Genomic DNA, 23610 nt, shown 5'->3' on the forward strand with positions numbered 1-23610 from the left:
ATCTAAATCATAAAATAAATTTTGACATGTGCCAATTTTATCCCATCCTTTATTATAAAAAATAAACCAAATATAATCTATTGCCTTGGACCCTATGATGTGACACTTACAAGCAGGAGAAATGCAAGAATTACTTAGGTTTATTTCACATGTATTATGGTTTGAATATGGTTTAAGTGTTTTCCCAAAAGGTTCATACACTAGAAGCTTGGTCTGCTGTTCTGGAGCATTTCAGTCCTAGGGTATGAGAGCCAGCCCTGAGGTTGGTGAGACCAAAGAAAAGAGGTAGGCAGATCCAGGATTGCAAAGAATATTTTAATTTATTGGGAACTTGTTGATAGAAGCATGGTCCTAGGAAGCCCTAAGATCAGGTGGATCTGCACATGGGTCAGAAGTATGGGTGTACATATTGGTTAGGACAAAAGTAACTTCATCCAAGGTGGAATGTACTTGGTTTATCTCAAGCTAATATAAAATAGCAGGCTCAATCCTAGCCTCAGGGTCCAACTGTAAAACTCTATGTATTACCCCAGTGGTTTTGTCTATTTATAGCATGCTGAAAAATCTACTAGAAGAAAACTGACCAGTGTTAATCAGAGGCAATCATAATACCAACTCAAGCTGGCTGCAGTCATGTCAAGCTGAATCCACATAATAACCAGTGTGGTAGTGTTGAGAAATTGTAGAAAATTTAGAGGTAAGGTCCAGTGGCAGGTGATTAAGCTTTTAAGGATTAATCCTTTTTTTCTTGGGGGTGCATTCTTATTCTTGTAGAAGTCCTGCAAGAGTAGGTTGTTATAAGTAAGCCTGGCTGACATTCATCACTATGATGTCAGTCACCATCATATTATCAAAAGAGCCAAGCAGATGCTGGCCCCATGTAACTAAACCTCTAGAACAGTTAGCTAAATAAAATCTCTTTTCTTTATGAAGTACCAAGCCCCAGGTATTTCTTATAGCAACACAAAACAGACTGTTTTATAATTATTTATTCAAAATTATTCTAAGCACTGCTATAATCATGGGAAGAGGTGTCAAATAAGAATATAGCCATGCTTAGATTAATTTTGTAAGATAATATTATTGGAACACATGATTCAGGGACTGTACATTTCTCTGATTGGAAAACTCTGGAGATTCTCAACATTGTCCATAATATGCTCTTATCCTCAGAGGAATGAGATAAATTCTCCCTTGAGATAGTCATGTTATATACCAATTAAAGGATTCTACCCCCCTGAATTCTATTATTGGTTAGTATAATTAATTAAATGGAGCTATTCGGTATAATTCTCTATAGGTTTATATTTTCCTTTCTTCTTTGCCTGATGGCTTTTCTATAAGCTACAGATCACAAATTGAGGGCCAAGGATTTAGCTCAGTGGTTCCAGCGCCTGCCTCACAAGTGCAAGGTTCCGAGTTCAATCCCTAGTACAAAAAAAAAAAAAAATCAAACAGAAATTGAGCCTTTTAAAAAAGGAAGAAGATGCTAGCATTTAGTGGAAATAGCTGTTATTTTTCACTATTGATAGCTCTCAGAGAAGACTCAGGGGTGTACACTTTGAAGCTTAAGCTGATACTGCTTAAAGGACTGTCAGACTGGCTGGGATTTCCAGGACTCTTTTTGCTCTAGAAGCAGATCACTTTCTGAGAGAAGAATGCTAACCAAAGACTCAGAAGAACAAGAGTGAACTGAAGAGGAATGAATAAACTGATACAGGAAATGTCATGTTCATTGTGTATAAAACTGTATTTTCAAAATTATCTGGTGGGCATATGAAGAAAGTCTTTCTCTCTTGATCTATCTTGGACTTTTAACTTAGCATTCTATGCTTCTGCAAACTAAAATAGAACATTTTTAGATGTAAAATTTAAAGTTCAACAGAATTTCATTTTCACTGTCAAAATTAAAGAACAGATTTTTTACTGTTTATTTACTTTTACGACAATGTAGTTATTTGCATAGGATAACTGCAGAAGGAATTTGTTCTTCTTGGGCTCACTCCAGTCCACATTTGTTCTTAGGTTCTGCTCCACACTGCACCAAAAAACAACAAAAAACACCCTATAAAAATTTGTCCTTGTTACCATATTAATTGAATAAATTTGTCATATGAGACTTTGGAGTTATATTTAAAAATCTCTTAATCAGCCATGAAAAGCCAGCCCACCATTAAGAAAGAATATTTTATTTCATACATGGAACCAATACCTGCAAAATCTTTGTTGGAAATATGTATGGTACTTATTCCATTTATCCTATGGCTTTCAAGATCCCAGCCCTACAAATGGTAAGGAAAGGTCCTTACTGGGACAGGACAGGAGCCTTATCAGACCTGGAGAACCTCAAGAAGAAAGGAGTTTATCTATATTTGTTGTTATTGTAGGCGAAGGCTGGTAGAAATGAATCTATTATGTTTGGTTTCTTAATCTTGGACCAAAAATACAAATACAAATAATTTTTTTAAAATCTCTGAAATAATGGTGAAACTTGGAATGATAATGACTGAAACTTGGCTTCTTTACAAAGCTTCTTAACAGAAATTTGTTCTCTGGCCTTAATGGGTGCTCAGAACTATAGTCCCAGTGTTGAGACAACACAACAAAGTAGCCTATAGTCAATTAGTCATTTTGTTCTTATTGCCATACCATGTATATTAACAGAGCTAAGTAACAACCACAGAGAATCTAATTCTTTTGTGAAATCAATAATAATCTGTAATTGTTTATAAACACAGGGAAGAGTGCTTAGAAAAATTTATCCAAAACTTGGATATAAAACAAAAGGCTGGTTATGTGTACTTTCCATGCCAAACTGAACTTTCTCTGACAAGGCCATTTAAGGGTTATCTGACTCTTCACTGAAATGTAACTTTCTCTGATTTATTATTTACTACTAACTAAAGCTATACTGTTAAATCATTGTTGACTTGTAAAATTGAATACAAAACCTATTAAGTTGCAAAAGATTTGTTAGAAAAGTTGGCTTCAAAGGTTACAATAGTCTTGTAGGACCTTAGCCAGTTTTGTATCTAATTTAGCGATCATATCCCAGCATTCTTTCCTTCAGTCTCTGGCATCTTCTTTTGAGCTATCCATACCAGCCTGATAATTCTATCATTAATGAGTTCAATAAATCTGTGACACAGATTTATTATATGACAATCATGTTTTTAACTTTTTAAAAATTATATTTTGTTATGCGTTATCTCCCAGGCTGTAGAAAATCACAAAATTTAGCATCTCATTTTCTGTACTGTGTAGTAAAAACTGCTTTTCTTATGAGAATGTTATAATAAAAACAAAATATCTACAAGCAGTGTATGCGTGTACCTGTATCTTTAAGCAATGGAAGAATATAAAAAACTCTACAGAAGTGGGGAGGGAAAGAAAGACAAAGCTTCATGTTGAATATCACTATTTCTCGCCTAATTCCTGCTATACAGCCTTCTAACCTGGTCATCAACTTTGCTACTCCCCAGTCCATTCTTCACACGCAGCTATGGTGATCTTTTAAAAATAGATAATTTGATCATGCTATCCTATTTGCTAAAAATAACAACCCAAGGGCCGGGGATTTAGCCCAGCTGCCTCATAAGCGCAAGGTTCTGAGTTTGCTCCCTGGTACCAAAAAAAGTACTGTAAAAATAACAACCCAAGGCTTCTTCTTTCTCTTCCACGTCCTTCAGATTCAAATCTAAATTAATGTGGCAAGGTCCTTCAAGACCTCGCCAGTGATGATCACTATATCTTCAATTCTCACTGCTGCTAGTCTTGTTCTTTAAGGGTAATGAAATCACACATAGTTTCTGGAATATATCACCATGCCTGGCTTCATTTTTATATTTATAAGTGATGTTACATAGTCTTCCCCCAAACCAGATGTATTGTAATTGTTTTTTTCTCCCATACTTTGCCAAGTTTAGTGTGTTTCTGTATCTGTTTGTTTTGTTTTTGTGGTGTTGGGGTTCAAACCCAGGGTTTCACTTTAGCACTGATTCACACTCCAGATCAACTCCACTTTATATATGACATTCTCTCTGTTTTCCTCCCACCACTCCTGCTAAATGAGTGGTACTATACTTGGCCTGAAGACTCACCACTACTTAGTGGAAATTTTTTTTTCTTTTTTTTGGTAGTACCTGGGATTGAACCCAGGACCTTCACAGTGAGCTACATCCCCAGCCCCTTCCCTATTTTTTTTTTGGTACTGGGGATCGAACTTGGGACCTTGTGCTTGCAAGGCAGGTGCCAGAACCACTGAGCTAAATCCCTGGGCCCCCTTTCCTATTTTTTGAGATGGAGGCTTGCCAAGTTGCCTAGGCTGGGCTTGAACTTGCAATCTCCTGTCTCAGTCTTCCTCAGTGCTGGGATTAAAAGCATTCACCACTGAGTATCTGGTTTCTTTCCATCTTAAAATATGCTAAATTAAGAGAATTTAAATGCAATTCACAGAAGTTTCTGAGAATAAACATACAAACATCTTTATTCACAGTAAGTCAATAAGACCACTCAAATTTAGTATATATGAGGTAACAAAAATATTTAAAAATTCAGATCATTACAACTAGCAATAGTCATGCTGAACTATAAACATGTAGACAAGTTGAACATCAGGCATAGAAATGCAAAGAGTCAGAGATCTCAATAAAACTAAGACAAGTCCCTTAACACTGCAGTTAGATTGCAAACTTGTGTCTCTAGAACCATCTGATAGCTCCTACTTAATGATATTCAGAAGGAAAAAGAGGTTAGACAAGGTCTCACAGAAGCCATAATAGCACCAAACAGAAGCAAAAGCAAAAGTGAAGCTCTACCTCTCTAAACTAGAACAGAATAGTCACACTTCTTAATCAGTAAACATAAGTTGGGGGAACCTATTCATTTTTAAGTAACTTCTACTGCATGATGCTTAGATACTTCATTAAAAATATACATATTAAAATAAATATTACAGGGCCAGGGATTTAGCTCAGTGGTTCCACCACCTGCCTCGCAACCACGAGGGCTGAGTTCAATACCTGGTGCTGAAAAGAAAAATTACACATTTTATTATATATGTATACCGTATATATGCAGAGTGCTCATAAATAGGCATAAATAAGTAGAAGGAGCTGGGTTGGATAGAGGCGAGGCTATCTATGTAATTATCTTCTTTTATTCTTCATGAGGACCTTAAGAGGAGAGGATGCTTTATCCCATTTATAGGTTAAGAAATCAAAACTCAGAGGAAGTATAAGTGGTTTTCAGTATCTTCTAATTGTTGACAGGGAGTGGCAGAAATCAAACTCAACTTTGAAAAGTCCACGTTGGTCTTATTTCATTAGTCAAATTTTGGACTCCAACTAAATTTCTTTTCACTCAAGCTTTTTGGCATACTGAAAAAGCTTTAATAGCTGCAAATATCCAACAAATGTAGTAACACCCTAGTAATTAGGATCATCATTTATACATCATTTTCTATTTTTCCCACCCCATATCTTTTTCTCTTTCAATAGTATGTAACCTTTTAAAAAAAAGTGACAGGAGCACTGATTACTCTGCTTATCAGTCTGGATTAAGAAGGTAACTATAATGGCTTTAGTCCCTAGTGAAAGGTTAAGTTCATCATTATCACAACTTTTCCACTCTACATGATTTCTGATTTAATCTCTATACAGTATCTCTTGATATGTATGAATTCTCTAGTACAGAGGCTAGCAAACATTTTCTGTAAAGAGCAAAATAGTAAATATTTTACAATTTTGGGAATGTACACTTTGGTATGGACAGTGGAGTCTCAGAAATTTTTGCTGAAACCTAATCATTGACATAAAGGTATTAGGAGTTATGACCTTTAGGAGGTGATAAGATCATTGAATGGAATTTTCATGAAGGTGATCAGTGTCTGAAGAGGGAAATATTCTCCCCTTCAACAACGTGAGGAGATAGAGAGAAGGTGCCTTCTGTGAATCTGGAAGCAGTTCCACAAATCTACTAGCACTTCCATCTTGGACTTTCCAGGTTCTAGAACTGTGAGAGATAAATTGCTGTTGTTTATAAAATACCCAGTTTTGGTCCGGGGATTTAGCTCAGTGGTTCTGCCGCCTGCCTTGCAAGCTCAAGGACCAGAGTGATCCCCAGTACCAAATAAATAAACGGAAATGAGAACATATTTAGAAAAAAACCCCCAGTTTATGGGATTTGATAATAGCAGCCCCCAAACAATCTCTGTTGTAGCTACTCAAGTCTGCTGTTGCACAAAAAAAGATGTAAATGAGTGCAGCTGTTCCGGTAAAATTCATAAAACAGGCAATGGGCTAGACTTGGTCTAAGAGTTCAGGACATAGCTTTCAATTCCTGCTCCCAACCAATAATACTAAGGTGATGAACAGTTGAGCTCCACTCCCTATATTTTATTGTCAACCATTCTCCTAATTTGACCTCTGACCCTAAGCCTTTCCACTGATCTTGACTCCCTCCAACGATTTTCTCTGTTCATTATATTTGTGTGAAAAGTCAGTTTATTCTCATTTTGTGTGATTTCCACCATTGCTGGATATATACTCCATTCATCCCTCATGGCAATGCTTTCCAATATCATGCCTTTAAATTCTATCCAAATTTTCTTTCATCAAAAAACAACGCCTAATGAGAAGGAATTAAAAGTAACAGAAAATAGGGAGAAGACAAAAGTATGGACAGAAGTGTAGGATTCAGGAGAGCACAAATCTGTTGTAATTTTTCTATAGTTTTCATATACCATAATATAAAACAGAATAAACAAAAAACTGACATAAATATAGTGCTTCACTAAATGTTTATTTGAAGTCTTGCTTTTTGTTTCCAATCTGACCACTGGTCTTTGGTCACCCATGTAACTTAGGCTCATTCTGATTGCATGCCTTATCTACTTTCTTAAGGGCTTGGAGACTTAAAGACAAACCAACATATGGAGAACTAAAACCTCCAAAAAAATGTGGGTAAAGCATGGAGACTAGAGAAATGGCAACTTCTTCATGAGGGGAAGCTTTTTATCTTCAAGTTAGTCACTTTAAGATCACCTCATGAGCTTTTTCCATACCTGACAGGAAAGTATGCTCTGGTGCCTCCTGGTTGCTTCAGTTTTCTTGACTGAGCCCCTAAATACAGTAATACACTGAATCTATCAACTTTTCAGACTCTCAGTATCCCTAAGGCTTTTTCTAAACATGATGCAGTATAGTTTGCAGAAGTAATGTAGTGAAATGAAGTCTCCCTGTTAATTTGATTTTAGAAAATGAATGATTCAATCAATGACAATAAGAAAAGAAGGACTTGATAAACATACAGTTAAGATTTTGAGCTATTCTACTTCAGAGTAACTGAAGGGAATTGGGAAATGAAGATCTCCTCAACAGAGGGATAGCAATTAGCTAAATACATGACCAACATAATCCACAGGAAAATAACTTAGATCTGCTGTAAGTACATTTAGCTATATTCATCAAACTAGACAGCAGTTTTTGAGGGAAGGAAGGAAATCCTAAGCAGCTTTCAACCCTTGCCCTTTACAATTCCTATGCCTTATATGTGAGAAATAACTCTAAAGAAATGATGTCATTACACATATGTGGGTGTCTACTTTGGATTCAGAGTAACAACTCTATGTCTTCCTGATGATAAATATATGAGCCCTTAAACCAACATACAACATCATTTCCTTCCAAAAGAAGAGCTACAATGGAGCTCTGGTACAAACAAGAGAAGGGGGAAATTGGATTTCATAATGTTTATAGTGATATTCTTTCCTGGCATTTCCTGAATTCCCACAAATGGATATCTGTGAGGTTGGGAATTAGAATTTTAAGATCTATAGTTAGAAGTTTTCATAATTATCAAATAAACACATACAAGAAACATCTTACCTAAGAGCAAAATTATGTTATTAGGCAAGTGAAATTAGATGCATATTACAGGCCTTTCACTTAAAACATTCATGTATTTAACAGTGATAAAAACAACTTACATTTCCTCACATTCAGTAATTTTTCAGGGCTGTTCTTCAGTGTGAATTCTTTGATGTCTGATGAGGGATGAACTGCACTTAAAACTTTTCCCACAATCATTACATTTAAAAGGTTTCTCTCCAGTATGAGTTCTCTGGTGCTGGATAAGAGCTGATGAATGAATGAAGGCTTTTTCACATTCACTGCATTTGTAGGGTTTCTTTCCAATATGAATTCTTTGATGTTTAGCAAAATTTGAGCTCCGGCTAAAAGTTTTCCCACATTCACTGCACTCATAGGGCTTTTCTCCAGTATGAATTCTCTGATGCTGAACAAGGTGTGTGCTCTGACTAAACGTTTTTCCACACTCAGTACACTCATATGGCTTTTCTCCAGTATGAACTCTCTGATGCTTGGTAAGGGATGAGCAATGGCTAAAGGCTTTCCCACATTCTAGACACTTATAAGGTTTCTCTCCAGTATGAGTTCTTTGATGTTTAATAAGTGCTGATGAATGAATGAAAGCTTTATCACATTCACTACATTCATAAGGCTTTACTCCAGTATGAATCAACTGATGCTGTGCAAGATGTGTACTTCGATTAAAACCTTTCCCACATTCACTGCATTCATAAGGTCTCTCTCCAATGTGAATTCGCTGATGTATTGCAAGGGATGAGCTTTCTGTAAAGGTTTTCTTGCATTCACTACACTCAAACAGAACTCTATTATGAGTTCTCTGGTGTTTAGTTAAATTAGCTCTGTGGCTAAAAGATTTCCCACATTCATTGCAGGTATAGGGTTTCTCTCCAGTATGAACTCTCTGGTGTCGAATAAGTACTGAATGGTAAGTGAAGAGTTCACCACAATCATTACACTTATGAGGTTTTTTCTCTTTATAGGTTCTTTGCTTTTTCATTAAGCTTGACTTCTGCTTCAGTCTTGTACCCAGTGTATGAAATGGATAGGATCCTCTGGGAACTCTGTCTTGAGTGATAAGGACAGACTTATGACTGAAGTTTTTCCAATATATATCATGCTGATTTCTTTCTTCAACAAATGAATTCATGTGGGTGAACACTTGTCTCAAGTGTCTCTCCTGATTTCCTTGCTGATTCTCTAACCAATTTTCACATTCAAGAGCTGTTTCCAAGGTGGAGTCATAAACACTATTTCTTGTTAGTCTGTCCATTATTACATCTTGACATGATTCTTCTTTGGAAAAATCTTGCACTGAGGTTGAATCTTTGCTCTCAGGTATACTCTCCATGTCTGAAAGACATTGGAAATGCAAATTTTCTTCATTTTTCTATGCTCAACAAAAAGGCAGTTCTGTAATAGGTAAGAGTTAATGAAGGTGAAAAGCATGTTTTGAAGAAATAAGTGGGCCTGATTCTTATTAGATGATTTCCATAAGAGAAGTAAATAGAGAAAACAAATAGTGTACAAAGAGAAAATGAGTATACCTCAGGCAGGAGTGTCAGAAGAAGGAAAAGTTGACCAGGAATGTAGGAGAAAGAGGGATGTAGATGAAGCGATATATCAGTGAATGAGAGACAATGAGTATACAATGAGTATCAGTGAATGAGAGACAATGAGAGATCAGGATAGGAGAAAACATTTTTTATCGAATACTTACTGCAGCAAATATTAAGGCAGTTATCATCTTACTGTAGAATACAGTTATGATTTCTAAGTTTCCAGTCTTTTAATCTTACTCATGATTAGATACAATTCCACAGCCAGTGTAATCTTCCTAAAAATGTTTTTATTGAAAATCTCCTATGATCTATCCAAGGCATAACACAAATATAAGAAATAATAAATGCACAAGTATATTCACTGCAATATCTATTAAGACAGCAAAACACTGGCAAAAGCTCAAATATCTAATACACAGAAAAGACTGAATAAACTATAATGGATACATAAAACTGTGTACTATGCAACTTTTTCAAAATAGAAATGACTTTTATATATTGCTATGTTCTCCAGGATATATTATTTTTAAAAAAATGCAAGGTGTAATAAAAAAATAAAAAGGATCATTTATAGGGAAATGTTAGAACAAAGGGCAGGGCAGAAATGGGAGCTAAGCCTCTTTAAATATGTCTAATATAAATATTAGAAGTTTACATCCAATATAAAACTATTTTATAATAATGAAATAATTTAAACAATGATTTAAGAGAATACACTAGTGAAATAGAAGAGTAAATTCAGAAATAAACTATATTCTAATAGCACATATAACAATAGGAAGATATTTCAGTTACTGAACCAGAGATTTGTTTTTCCAATAAATGTTGCCATGACAACTAAACATTTAAAATTAAGTTAGATCCCTCACTCCATAAACACATATAAATTCTATTCATTCATCTCTGCATTCATATGTCTGTTTTATTCAGCAAATATCTATTGAATATGTGTTAGGCTTTATGCTAGTTTCTGTGGCAAAACAAACACAATCCCTATGCACATAGAGGAAGAGAGAATTTAGTTTAACACTGACAAGTAAGTATCAAAATGCATTTTTTGAAAGTATTGAGAAATATAAGGCAAATGATGTTATGAAAAATCATAAGAGGGGGAATAGGAGGGAGTTTTCCCTGAAAAAGTAAATCGTTAAATTGAATGAAAGCAGAGTTGGGGTTGGGGTAAGTGTTCCAGTGCACAAAAGCACTGACATGAGCATTCCAGATGAACACAACCCCCAAGGTAAGGAGGACATTCAAGAGAAGCATGGTGAATAAGAATATGGACTCTGGAATCAGAACACATGAATTTGAAACCCCACTCTGCCATTTACTAACTGTGTGAAATTTATTATCTCTATTCAGTTTCCTTATGCATAAGATAGGGTAATAACAGTTCCTACTTCATTAGGAATAATTAGAAGACTTAATAAGCATTAGAGTATTATGCACTAAACACTGACAGCATAAGTGCTATGTAAATGTTTGTTAAGTAAAATATAAATCAATATAGGTAAGTAGAAACAGAGATCTCAAAGTGGTATGTGGACCCATGGAAGGGTGTAATACTACTTTCAAAATAATACATAGATGTTATTTGCCTTTTACATTGTCTTGATATTTACACTGATATTGCAAAAGTAATGGTGGTAAAACTGCTTACAACTTAAGAATGAAAACAATGACACCAAACTTAGTAGTTATTATACTCTTTTCTACCATGTATCTCTATATAGATATATATATAGAGACTATATAGATATGAATATATAGACACAGTCAGTTTTCTTTTAGCTTCTCAAAATGTAGACATTCCTAAGGTCTGCATTGTCATTGAAATTTGTAATTTAACAAATATTACACAATGCAAAGTGTCAACATTTGGAATATCGGCTTAACTTAGTGAATCAGTATTTTCCAAGACATTAATATAGATTTTAATGTAGTAGAGTATGAAAAATTTATGGTTCAATTCTGAATAGGAATAGCCATAATTATCTCTAAAGACTATAAAATAGTTCCTTTTCCAATTAGATATGAGTAATGCTGGATTTTTTTCATGTACTTCAATCAAAACAATCTATCACAATGAAGCACAGAAGCGCACAGAATCACACAGAAGCACATGTGAAAATACAGCTATTGGGCCAGGGATTTAGCTCAGTGGTTCCACCGCCTGCCTTGCAAGCGCAAGGTCCCGAGTTTGATCCCCCATACCAAAAAAACCCCAAACAAACCAAAAATCAAAAATATATCAAGTCATATATCAAAAAAATTGTAGGGCCAGGGATTTAGTTCAGTGGTGCTGCCTCCTGCCTCGCAGCGCAAGGTCCCAAGTTTGATCCCCAGTACCAAACCGCCCCCCAAAACAAAAAAAAAAATTGTAAAAGTATAAAACAATGTCATACTTCTCATTAACATGTTTTTGCTTCAGAAAGTGGTTATTTTACATAAAAATTTTATTATATTAACATTAAATGGGTTTGTAACAACATTAAATGAATTAACCAGTATCTTAAGATGTTCTCAACTTTATAATACAATAATATTACTAGATATAACTCACATAAACAAAAATTCTTTAGGGCTTTCAATAATTTTTACAGTTGTGCTAGGTCCTATGATGCCAAAGCATTCAAGAACTGTTACAAGAGAGCATAGAGATGAAGTAACAACAGGTGTGAAATTAGTAGGAATAGTAAAAGTCAGATTTTGTAAGAATTTGTAGGGCACGCAGAATTGGTTATTATTCTAAAGGCAAAAAAACCCACTGAAATGTTTAAAGCAAAAAGGCACATCCAATGTGATTCTGAAAACATTCTAAGATACACAGAATTGAATATATGGGGACAAAGGTGAAATCAAGAAGATTATCATAGTAGTCTAGGCAAACAAAAGGGATTAGGGTGCGATATCAACAGTGAAGAAATATTTAAAATACAATTAGGTAAATACAATGACAATGGAGAGAAGAGGAAATACAAAGACTGCTCAGACCCAGACATGGTGGCATGCCTGCAATCTCAGCTAGTTCAAAGGCTGCCTTGGGGGCTGAGGCACAAGGACTAAAGAGTTGAGGCTAGCCTAGGTAACTTAAGAAGACCCTGTCTTAAAATAAAATTTTTAAAAAGGGTTGGGAACATAGCTCAGTGGTACAACATTTGGCTCACATGAGTGAGGCCCTGGGTTCCATCCCCAGTACCACCACCAGCACGCACACACACACACACACACACACACACACACACAATTATTCATGGATTTCTGGCATGTATAACTTGATAAGACAGCAAATACCATAAGAGAATTACTGGGGAAAGGATTCTCCTGGAGAAATAGGAATAATATTCTCTCGGAGAATAAGGAACTGGGTAATTTGGACATATTCAGAAATTCAGTTTTAAACACTTTGTTTTGAGGTGTCTTTGATAAAAGCAAATACAGATATCCAATAATTATGCAGATTTTCAGAGCAGGATCTCCTACAAGAGGTCTAGAATGGAAATACAAATTTGGGGATCATCTGAATAGATCATAAAAGGTTGTGGGTGTAATTAAACTACCAAACAGGATGGCAGAGGCTGCAAACAGATGACCTGTTCTGATCTCAGACTCTGCTGCATCTGGCCTACACTGTATACAAAATTTTTTAATTTGCTGCCAAAATTGAAAAATAGGGAGATTTTACACAGAACCAAATTTTGGGTTTCTCTAGAAAAAAAAGCTGGAAGGCTACTAAATGATAGCCACCATTCATTTACTTATTGTCTAAAGCTGCATGCACCCTATCATGACAGACTAAGTACATCCTGAAAGACGATATGTCCCATAAAGCCTAATTATTTATTACTTAGCCTTTTACATAAAAAACGTGCCAGCCCTTGAGCTAAAGCTAAAGAGTAATGGTTACTTCTTTTAGTTGAGGCATGTGCCCCTCTAGTTTTTACTATTTCCCATACTGCTTACTTTGCTCAGTTATATTATCTCCTCACCCCTGTAAACACTTGAATTTATAACTCCAGGTACACAAAATAAAAGGGAGATTAAAATTACATCTTTTTTTCCCGCCTCCGGTACTGGGGATTGAACCAGGGTCTTTGCACTGAGCTACATCCCAACCTTCTTTCAATTTTTTATTTTGAGACAAGCTCTCACTAAATTGCTAAACTGACCAGGCTGGGATTCAACTTTTGATTCTTCTGCCTCAGCCTCCTAGAGTGCTGGGATTATAGTCATGCACCATCACACACAGTTTAAAATTAAATCTTGATCAATTAAAAATTTTGTTGCTCAAAAAAGAAAGCTAAGAAGATACACCCAAAAGCAAGAGACAATTCCAAATGGATTAATAACTAAAAGGAAAAATTAAAGGACAAATATAGTAGAAAGCAGGAGCAAATATTTATATAATCTTGGGATGAGGAAGGCCCTTCAACAGTACTCAAAAGGCAGAAAATAAAAGATTATAATATTAATTCTGTACACCAAAAATCATAGGAAAACTGAAAGGTAAAAATCTATAATATAACAAAGGATAAATTGTGTGGTCTTACAAATCACTAAGAAAATAGCAATAGCCCCCCCAAAATCCCAATACCCCCCAAAAGAAGAGTAGTGAGTAGGCAAGATCCCAAAACTGACAGGCCCACAAGGAGAAAGAGACATACCTATAATCACAGGGAAAGATTTTAAAGCTTTCTTGGTATTCAAAATAGAACTTTAAAGAGAACATTCAGAAAGGATTTGTACACACACACACACACACACACACACACACTATTAAAGTATAGTAATTAAAACTGTACGGTAATAAGAGCACAGACAAACAACTAAGCCAGAGTAACCAGAAACAAGTATATAGAGGAACTGGGTTTACTCCAAACATAGGATTACAAATCAATGACAAAAGATTGTTCAATAAATGATGCTTGAATATAGAATGTAAGGATGGAAAAAGATAAAATTAGTTCCTTATTTCATACCACATATGAAAATACATGTAAAACAAAACGAACATTTGTGAAAAAAATACAAAAAATATTTCTGATACTGTGATAAGAAAGATAATTAACAGAAATATAAAAAATTTAATTAATCTGACATCAAAATTTAAAAATTCAAGACAAAAAAGACGTCATAATGCCGGGGATTTGGCTCAGTGGTTCTGCTGTCTGCCTCACAAGTGCAAGGACCGGAGTTCAATCCCTGGTATCAGAAAAACAAACAAACAAACAAACCACATTTCAATTTAAGGGCCGGGGATTTAGCTCAGTGGTTCCGCTGCCTGCTGATCCCCGGTACAAAAAAAAAAAAAAAGATGTCATAAAATAAAAATAAGCCAAAAATCAGAAGAAAATTTTTCTCAATAATTTGTAAGGCTCCCTTTGTCATTTATTAGAATTTAAAATATACAAATACCTCCACAAAGTCACGAGTAAGATGTGAACAGATCAATTTTTAAAATTGGGCAAAAAGCATCACTAATTCACAAAGAGAAAATCTGACTAGCAAATCAACACAAAATGCTCAAACTCACTCATATTTATCATTCAGTTAAATGCAAATTTAAAAGCATGAAATAGCATTTTGCAACCACCAGATTAACAAAATTAACAAGCCTGAAAACATCAAGTATTAGGGTGGTAGGACCTTGATAATTCCTAGTAAAATTAACATGTGATACTTCAAGACTGACATATTCCTCCTCCAGGTAGCTACCTTCATTAATCCTAATTCTCAAGATGAACATGAGTCAATGCAGAGATGATCATTGCAACTCAGTTACTAATGGCAAAAAAATAAAGTTTTCAGTTTATTCACATAATGGACCTATTCCATATTAGCTAAAATAAACACAATTCATTATAGATTAATATAGATTAATAAAATATATTAAGTTAAAAAAACTAGATTTAAAAAGCATAAAAGTAAAACATACATATTATTTATGCACGTGTCAATAAAATATACATATTGTTTTACATACATGTTTGTATACTTACATATACTCATGCCAATATTAAAATCATTCATACCATCTTTGAGATTCTTATAGTGCTTACTTATAGAAAATAAAAGAATGAAAGGACTTTAAATTTCTAATATTTTTTATTTCTTAAAAAGTAAAAGATATCACAAATCCATAAGAATGGCTAAAATGAAGGCAGAAAATATAAGTGTTGATAAGCATATGAGTAACTAAAACTCACATCCTCTCTTGGTAGTAATACAATTGGTATAACCTTGGAAACTTCTTTGGCAATTTCTACCAAAAACAAACATGCACCTAAGCTATGACTCAATAATTTTACCTGCATGTGTATATCCAACAGATATTCATGTACGTGTTCATGAAAAGACATGTGAAAGCATATACACAGCAGCATTATTCACATAAACAAAAACTGGAAACTATACAAATGCTTACCTTCAGGAAAATGGATAAGTTAGAATACTCACATAAGGAAAGACTATATAACAATGAGGACGAACTATAGTATACCATACTATATCATGTATATATCTTACAGTTAATGTTCAGTGAAGGAAGCCAACACAAGTATATATACAGTATCATTCAAGAATAGTCCAAAATTAAATTATGGTGTTACAAGTTGGGATAAGGTTATCCTTAACAGGAGGGAGGTGATGGAGACAAGGTACGAGAATGCTTCTGGAGGTGCTGGCAAAGTTGTTTTCTTGATCTGAGGACTAGTTATACGAATGTGTTTCATTTGTAAAAATTCACAGAATTGAACAGTCATGATGCTTTTATGCATTTTATATTGCAAAAAAAGGAGGAAAGAGAAAGAAAAGATACAAATGAAGTAAAATATTAGCAAGTGTTTAATTTTGGTGATGGATACATGTTATTTTATTTCTGGATTTCATTATGTATTTAAAGTGTTTTAAAATTTAAAATAAAGTATTTTATAAAGAAAGGCACATAGGCACTTCTAATATTCTTTATTAGAACTGAAAAGTAACACTTATTCACTGTCCTCCAGGACATTTCTGAAGATTCTCATCTACCTGACTCACCTGAGTAGCTACGTTTTGGTGGTTTTCTCTCAAATTTCAATGGTTCCATTCCATTGTCCAAATTGTAGTTCTCAGGTTTGGAAACTGGAAGCCCTGTTTATTTTGAAAAAAGGAAAGAAAGTAAAAAAGAAATTGTACTTAGTTATTTATAATGGTAACAAGGTTCTACATTGGAGTATAACTCCAATCTCTCAATCTGCAAAGACAGGATATTACAGGAAGACCTGGCAAAGGGGAGGATGGATCTTTAAATATATGTAGCAGAATCTAAGCCTGATAAAGAGTTAAACTATGTTTGTGAAGATAAATGTTTTTTATCTGTCCAAGAAAGAAAATGCCTCTAAATTTCCTTAATATGTGTAGAAATTTTTGCAGCTTAGTCTATCTTATGAAAGATGGAAAAAAAATTGGACCTCAGCTGGAAAACAAAGTTGTGACTATGGTAACTACAGCTTCTGTCTTCTAAAATTTTCTCTTTCTTCTTTTTTCAATTACTGGAAATCACTTTTTTTTTTTTTTTTTTTGGTACCAGGGATCGAACTCAGGACCTTGAGCTTTCAAGGCAGGCGCCAGAACCACTGAGCTAAATCCCCAGCCTTGGAAATCACTTTTTTAAGGGATCTATTATATGAGATTTGGCAACCTTATTTGCTACAACTCCCAAGACAGAATCATTTTCTTTTTTTGCTTAGCTCTCTAACTGGAAGAATAATGTAACTACCAATGGACATCTCTGCCACATAGAGACCTTAAGAATAAAGCTCAGCTAAGCACATTTATATGTATCTGTCATCCCAACTAATTAAGAGGCTGAGGCAGGAAAATTGCAAGTTCAAGGATAGCCTCAGCAACTTAGCAAAACCCTGCCTCAAAGAAAAAGAAGAGGGTCAGGGATGTAGCTCAGGTGGTGCAGCACCTGCCTGGCAAGTGTGAGGCCCTGGGGTTGATTCCTGGTACCAACAAAAAAAAGAAAGAAAAAAAAGAGGAGGAGGAGGAAGGAAGGGGAGGAGGAGAAAAAGAAGAGTGAGGGAAAAAATAGAAAGAGAAGAATAAAGCTCATGCAAAGCCAAGCCAACTGATTAAAATTAAATTAATTAAAGTCCTGATAATATATTTGATTCCTAGTCAAGACTTTTTTCTTCTTAAACTAATATGAATCAGGTTGTCACTTGAGTCTTGTTACATAGCAATTACAGACATTTCACCGAGACCTAGAGCAAACCCAGATTTTTTTCAGTTAGAGAGGAAGTTCAGCAGTAGTTTATGCTTAGCATGTGCAAGGTCACAGGTTCAACACCCAGCACCAAAACAAAAAGGAAATAGATTTACCTCTAGGTGCAAAAGAATTAATACTTTATGATTTCTAAATTCAAAACCAAAGGCTTGTTAAGCTATTTCATTTTCAATAGAGTAATGATATTTCAGAATTGCAATAATATGTTCTTACAAAGTGAGACTAGGTTCCTATAGTTCTCCAGCATCACATCCCTTTGTGCAGGATCCAGCTTGCCCCATTCCTCTGGTGTAAAGTCCATGGCCACATCCTTGAATGTCACTGTTTCCTAAGACATAAACATATCATTGTTCACTATGTTTCACTTGATAGCCTCTCTTTTATCTTCCATTTCTGTTTGCATTGGAGCAAAGGCCTGCTATACAATCAACAAGAGGAAATGGTAAGTATTCTAATGGTGTTCAAATTTGACTATCCTATGTAGAGTTACTGAGGATTAACTATGAGCCAAGCATATTGTGAGAATTAAATGAAGTAAGTTCATGGAGGCTCCACTGAAAGACGACAATTTTTCTGGAGAATAAAATATTGAAATATAAACCAATGAGTCACCAATATAATTTGGTAAACAAAATACAGGTGGAGGAAAATAAAAACACAGGCATGTCTACACAATTCCCCTATGAGTCCTATCAATCTAATCTTCAGAATATGAACTATAATAAAGAACTTGTAAATGGGAAGTCATTAAATAAAAAGACTGGGAGTGAGCACCAAATCCAGTTAACATGGAATTAATTCAAGGTAAAATGTGTTAAATTGGAAAATGACTGTGACAAACTAAGATTACAGATTTAATTTAAAAATATTTATGTGTAAAATATCAAGATTATTATTTCTAAGACCATTATATCTTAAAATCTCCTCTTTGACATATTATATCACCTCTATAAGATAAGAAATATAAAAACTATATGCAGATAGAAATGTATCAGTACTGAACATGTCCCTTTAAGTAAATCCATAGCCTCTATAAGAAATATAAAAGCTATATGCAGATAGAAACGTATCAGTACTGAACATGTCCCTTTAAGTAAATCCATAGGGAATGGGTATAAAATTCCAAGGTTGCCAAAACAAACATATACCAAATGCTGTAACTGGATAGAAAACATCTTCTATTTAACATTCATGAAGCATTTGCAAAAACAAAATAATCTTCAATAAATTCCCAAATAGAAACAGAACAAAATAATGACTGTGAAATTCAATGTCAAATGACTAACACTGTACTTACAGGGAATGTCACAGCGTTAAACACTTTCATTTCATTAAAAAACCATGTAAATAAATGAGGAGACCATATAAATCAAATTGAACAAAAACAAAGGAAACAGAAATTTTGAAAACAGAAAAATAAAGCCCCTGGGATTACTCTAATATACCAATGTTACTGTTTTAATTTTGGAAAAACAGTAATAATGCAAAGTAAAATGTTAACTTTTGGAGAATCTGGATAAACAGTAGGAAAGATATCTCTGTATTATGTGGAATATTTCTCATGTCTAATAATTTTTCAAAACAAACATTACATAATGAAAATAATCTGAGATTTAAGAAAAGAATCATCCTTCGAAAATAAAATAAAATGTAAAACCACTAAGTATCCATTAAACAGAAAAGACATTATGAGAAAAAATGACCTTGATTCTAGAATAGCTATATTAACACTCAGTGGAAATTAACTGCCAAACAGAAGAAAAAAAATCATATTAACAAAAATGTAAACCACTGCACAAAAGGCAGAAAAAATACAAAAAGATAAAGAATAGGAAACAGAATTCTACATATGACAGGAAAAATTTGAAACATACATGTTAAATGTGAATGAGCATTATTTCCTTTTAAAAAAGGTTTTTTAAAAAAGCCATAGAGAATAGACTACCCAAAACAAAATATCTCAACGTTGGGTGCGTGGAGGGAAATATAGTATGTTACAAGCCTGAATATAGTAATGCAAACTCAATACAAATATGGAAAAATATACATCAGCCTGTTACCATTGGTTGGGAGAGATAAGGGACTGAATTTAGGGAGGGAAGTAATATTACCTTTATATTCTGTGCTGTTTTTCCTGTCAAATGAGCAAGAATTAAAACCATACTTAAAAAAAAACCCTAGTAAGTAAAACATAATAGTCCAATTATTAATGAAAAAGTTGCAATATTAGCTTCAAATAAGATTTAATGAAATGCAAAAAAGGATAGATTTTAAAAAAATTTCCATAAAAGATTCAATCTACATCAATGCTTTCACAGTCTTAAATCTAATATCACATATATAAAGGTTAAAGGACAAACACAGTGACTTCCCATAGTCCATTACCACCTAAATTCAACAATCCTTAATATTTGCCATACTTGCTCTTTCGGAGAAAGGACAATAATATAAAAGTAAGTTACAGACATAACACACCAGCATTCATTTACTCAGAGAACTGAATTCTAAAGTTTTAAGCCTTTATAGGCTTTCCTTTTCTAGAATTTGTTTGAACTATTATTTCAATGGGCAGGACAGACAGCTAGGAAAAAGGCAGGCCTGAGAGGGAATCAGGATGACCCAGTGAAGGATAAGATAAGATAGAGCCTGAGACAAAAAACCAGGCCCCAAGATGAAAACACAATGGCCAAGGCCAGGGCTCCAGAAGTCTGATGAACAAGGGTTCCATGTTAAATTGGTGAGATCTTCCTGCCCAGGAAAGAGATAAAAAGGTGATAGATAATCAGAACCACCAAGTATCCATTCATACCCCTCTGAAGAATGTCTCTGTTCTTCTGCTTATGCTAATAATTTTAGAAAAGTTATAATTAATGGGATTTGTAAAAGCACTCTTACTACATGCCCTGAGTTTCTACAGGCTCACTTCTAGTCAAACTCTCCTTGTAACCCTATAGGTTGACCTCAGCTTGGCCCAAAATGGTCTAAGATGTGGTCATTTTGGTGTATAAAAACCCTTAGACAAAGAGTCCCTGTGGCAACCCACTTTTGAGTCCGCTCCTGCTTTCAGGAGCTTTCCTCTAATAAATTTTTTCTCTACTTATCTCCCACATCCTTGAGTCCATTCTACAGCATCTTGAGACACGAACTGGATTTGTATTTATTATTATTCTAATGACTTCAGCATTTAAAGTGTTTTCTTAAATCCTTAAAGTCATATGCATAGTTTCCCCCAGAAAAACTTAAATTTTTACTAAGTATTCACCATATTATTTTAAAGTTTCCTACATTACCAACCACAGAAATTAACACTACTAATTACTAATTTGCTAAAGAAAGGAAATGCTGCTTACCTGCCTATAGATGGACAATAAGTACTTGATGAAAAGAGGTACTGTGGATAAGTAGAAAATATTTTCTACTAGTTCCATTAATCTCTTAGTATTCAGCTATCTAGATGGGCTCTTGTGGACAAGGAAACTCCACATCAAAAGCGGGGAGTGCATGTCTGTACTTTGAGAAATAACGTGGATTTCCATCAGTAGATACACTCACCTGGGATCTGGCTGTGAGACGCAGAGCTGTCACTTCTCCCTCGTCTGGTTTCTTCTCTTGGGAAGAATTCTGGGAAGAAATGGCTAAGGGCAAGAGAGCAAAAATGATGGAGCCTACACCTATCTAGCTACTCAGGCTTCCAAGTCTAAAAGTCCCATCATACTAAATGTGCTCCCTACTAACACTGAGACTGAAGGGAGCCCCAAACACCTATCACCTCCCAGGATTACGGAAAATGCCAGGAATGTTGTTACTTGGGACTTAAATTCAGTTGGTACAATCAACATGTTCTGGAAGATGACACTCTCTGATCTAGAAATGAGAATTAGATAATTTTAACCCACAAAAATATTACAGAAGTAGGCTCAATGGTTCTCAAAAATTACTCTTAAAAGCTTATTTAAAATGTAAACTGCTGGACCTCACGTCAAAGTAATTACTATTTGTTGATTCTGGGGTGCAATCCAGAAATCTAACAATCCCGGGGGGAATTCTGATGCATAAGATCACAGACCAAACTTTAGGAGACACTAGTCTAGTAGTACCGGAAGTCAGTCTTTGACTTCTGTCTGTTTCCTCTGTATGTTAAACAAAAAACATGTACTGTATTAAAATCGTACGGTAACTATACGAAATGGGGTAACAAGTGTGTGTAAATATTTTGTCAACCACAAAACTTAATTCACAGCCCCACTGGATAGGATAGTAGGATGAGATAATCATTTGGAAGGAAGAACACGTGAGAAAAGCAGCTGTGCTCAGAAGCTTAACATTTCGCTCATATTTGGGAAATATTTTGAAGGTCCTACTATGCACCACCCTGGAGTGTGTGTGAGATCCCAAGCCAAGTCCTCCATACTCACTCAGAGAGCATATATCCCCAAGACTAAGGAGACAAACAGCACTTTTCTGACGAGTCATCCGTCCCTAGGCAACCATATTCCCTTCAGGAGGAAGAATCCCACCCTTTCACGACACAGGTTCAACACTTGAGCAATTCTACCTTTTTTCTCGGGCATTTGTGCCAAATCTGTCTCCATGATCACCACCTCCTCCAGGTCCTGAAGATACTGCTCTTCAACCAAATCCAGACCTCTCTGTGCAGAGTAGGGAGAAATCCCAAGAGGCAGGATGCTCCTTTCTGTCGCCCCGGGGGGTGAGGGGGGTGTGTGTGGGAATCTGCGGAGAGGTCTAGGTCAGATTGGGTCGGGCTTCTTCCTCACCGTAGAGCCTGCCTCGGTCCTACGAAGCGGCAGACTGGAAACCTGGGGACAGCATCCCTAAAACGGTCCCTTCCGCTTGGAGCTGTCCCGGGAGAGCTCTTCAGACCGAGTGTCTGAAGAGATGGCGCTGGGGCCGCAGCCAAGGCAAAATAAGCAGATAATTCCCGCGGCACTTGGGTTACTCGCCTAGGATCCCCCGCTCCGTCCGCCTGACCTGCAGCGCGCCCACCGGGACCGCTCTCAACCGGTCTCGCGGGGAGGGACTGCAGGCAAGAGCTGAGGATACTGGCTCAAGGTCTGCCCGCCAGGCCTCTTTCACACCTGAGCACTCCAGCCCGTTTTCGGCACAGAACTAGCCCCCGGAGCACCTCTGAGGTGAAGCGCAGAGGCGGAATTTCGGACCAAACAACTCACCTCCCCTCCCAGCCCTAACAAAGGCTACGAACTTCTTGGGCCAGCTTGGAGTTGCGCATGCGTAAAAAGCCACGGTGGGGGACCCAGGCGGGCTGGCGGCTCCCCCCACCCCGCACCGAACTGGGAACTACGATTCCCAGAAGTCTCCGCGTTCCCATACTACTTTTCTCAGCAGGTGGCCTCCTGAATGGCTCGGGTTAGGCGCCCCGTAGGCTCTCTTGAAAACAAGGGAGTTCCTTTCCTCTGGCGAGGTTATATGACAGTATCTGTGTCTGCTCGCTGGAAGGGGAGGTTAGAGGACAAAAACCCTGGAGGCACGGGTTTGAGTCCTGACTTTCCCCAGTCTTTATCTATACACGTGCTCAGCGCTGCTGAAGCCAATCCAAAATATTCTCTTGGCAGGTTTTGTCATCCTGAAACTCATTCTTTGCCTTCGAAAACTATACCTTTTTTTTTTTTTTTTTGAACAGCAGATTTCTGGTTGCACACTCATTCACATATTTTTTAATCCACAGACAACTTGCAGTCCTAAAAATTCACATTTGTGAGATTCAAATAGGACAGAAGAAATAAAGGTAAGTAAAAAAGAGACAAGAAAATTGTAATTTTAAAATTGCACCTTTAAGAAAACTGCAGGTTCAAGACACAAAATTACCCCAGGTTACAATGCCTTTTTTCTCTCCCAGAAAAAGCATTCAAAA

The 23610-nt window shown here is 35.8% G+C and overlaps 1 protein-coding gene across 6 annotated transcripts; it reads right to left on the minus strand.

The window, feature by feature from the left end:
- Positions 1-296: 296 nt before the first annotated feature.
- Znf286a (zinc finger protein 286A) lies at positions 297-23030 on the minus strand. 6 transcript variants are annotated; one of them, XR_015448587.1, is made up of 7 exons: positions 22276-22928; positions 21273-21355; positions 17934-18048; positions 16487-16579; positions 7988-9239; positions 1939-2038; positions 297-779 (listed from the first exon to the last, which is right to left on the minus strand). XR_015448587.1 is itself a non-coding variant. In XM_021248976.2 (7 exons), exons 2-6 carry the CDS (start codon positions 22310-22312, stop codon positions 8011-8013), a joined length of 1557 nt encoding a protein of 518 aa, XP_021104635.1. In that variant the 5' UTR covers positions 22313-22451; positions 22910-23030; the 3' UTR covers positions 297-2038; positions 7988-8010. The 6 variants fall into 6 exon arrangements, 5 of the variants coding, with proteins under 5 accessions (XP_021104635.1, XP_012923263.1, XP_021104637.1 ...); XM_021248976.2 differs by having other exon boundaries at positions 297-2038; positions 22276-22451; positions 22910-23030; XM_013067809.3 differs by having other exon boundaries at positions 297-2038.
- Between the last annotated feature and the right edge of the window lie 580 nt (positions 23031-23610).

The sequence above is a fragment of the Heterocephalus glaber genome, unplaced genomic scaffold, assembly GCF_053883595.1.
Source record: "Heterocephalus glaber isolate CG9 unplaced genomic scaffold, H.glaber_assembly_v1.0 deba00000474, whole genome shotgun sequence".
NCBI lineage: Eukaryota > Metazoa > Chordata > Mammalia > Rodentia > Bathyergidae > Heterocephalus > Heterocephalus glaber.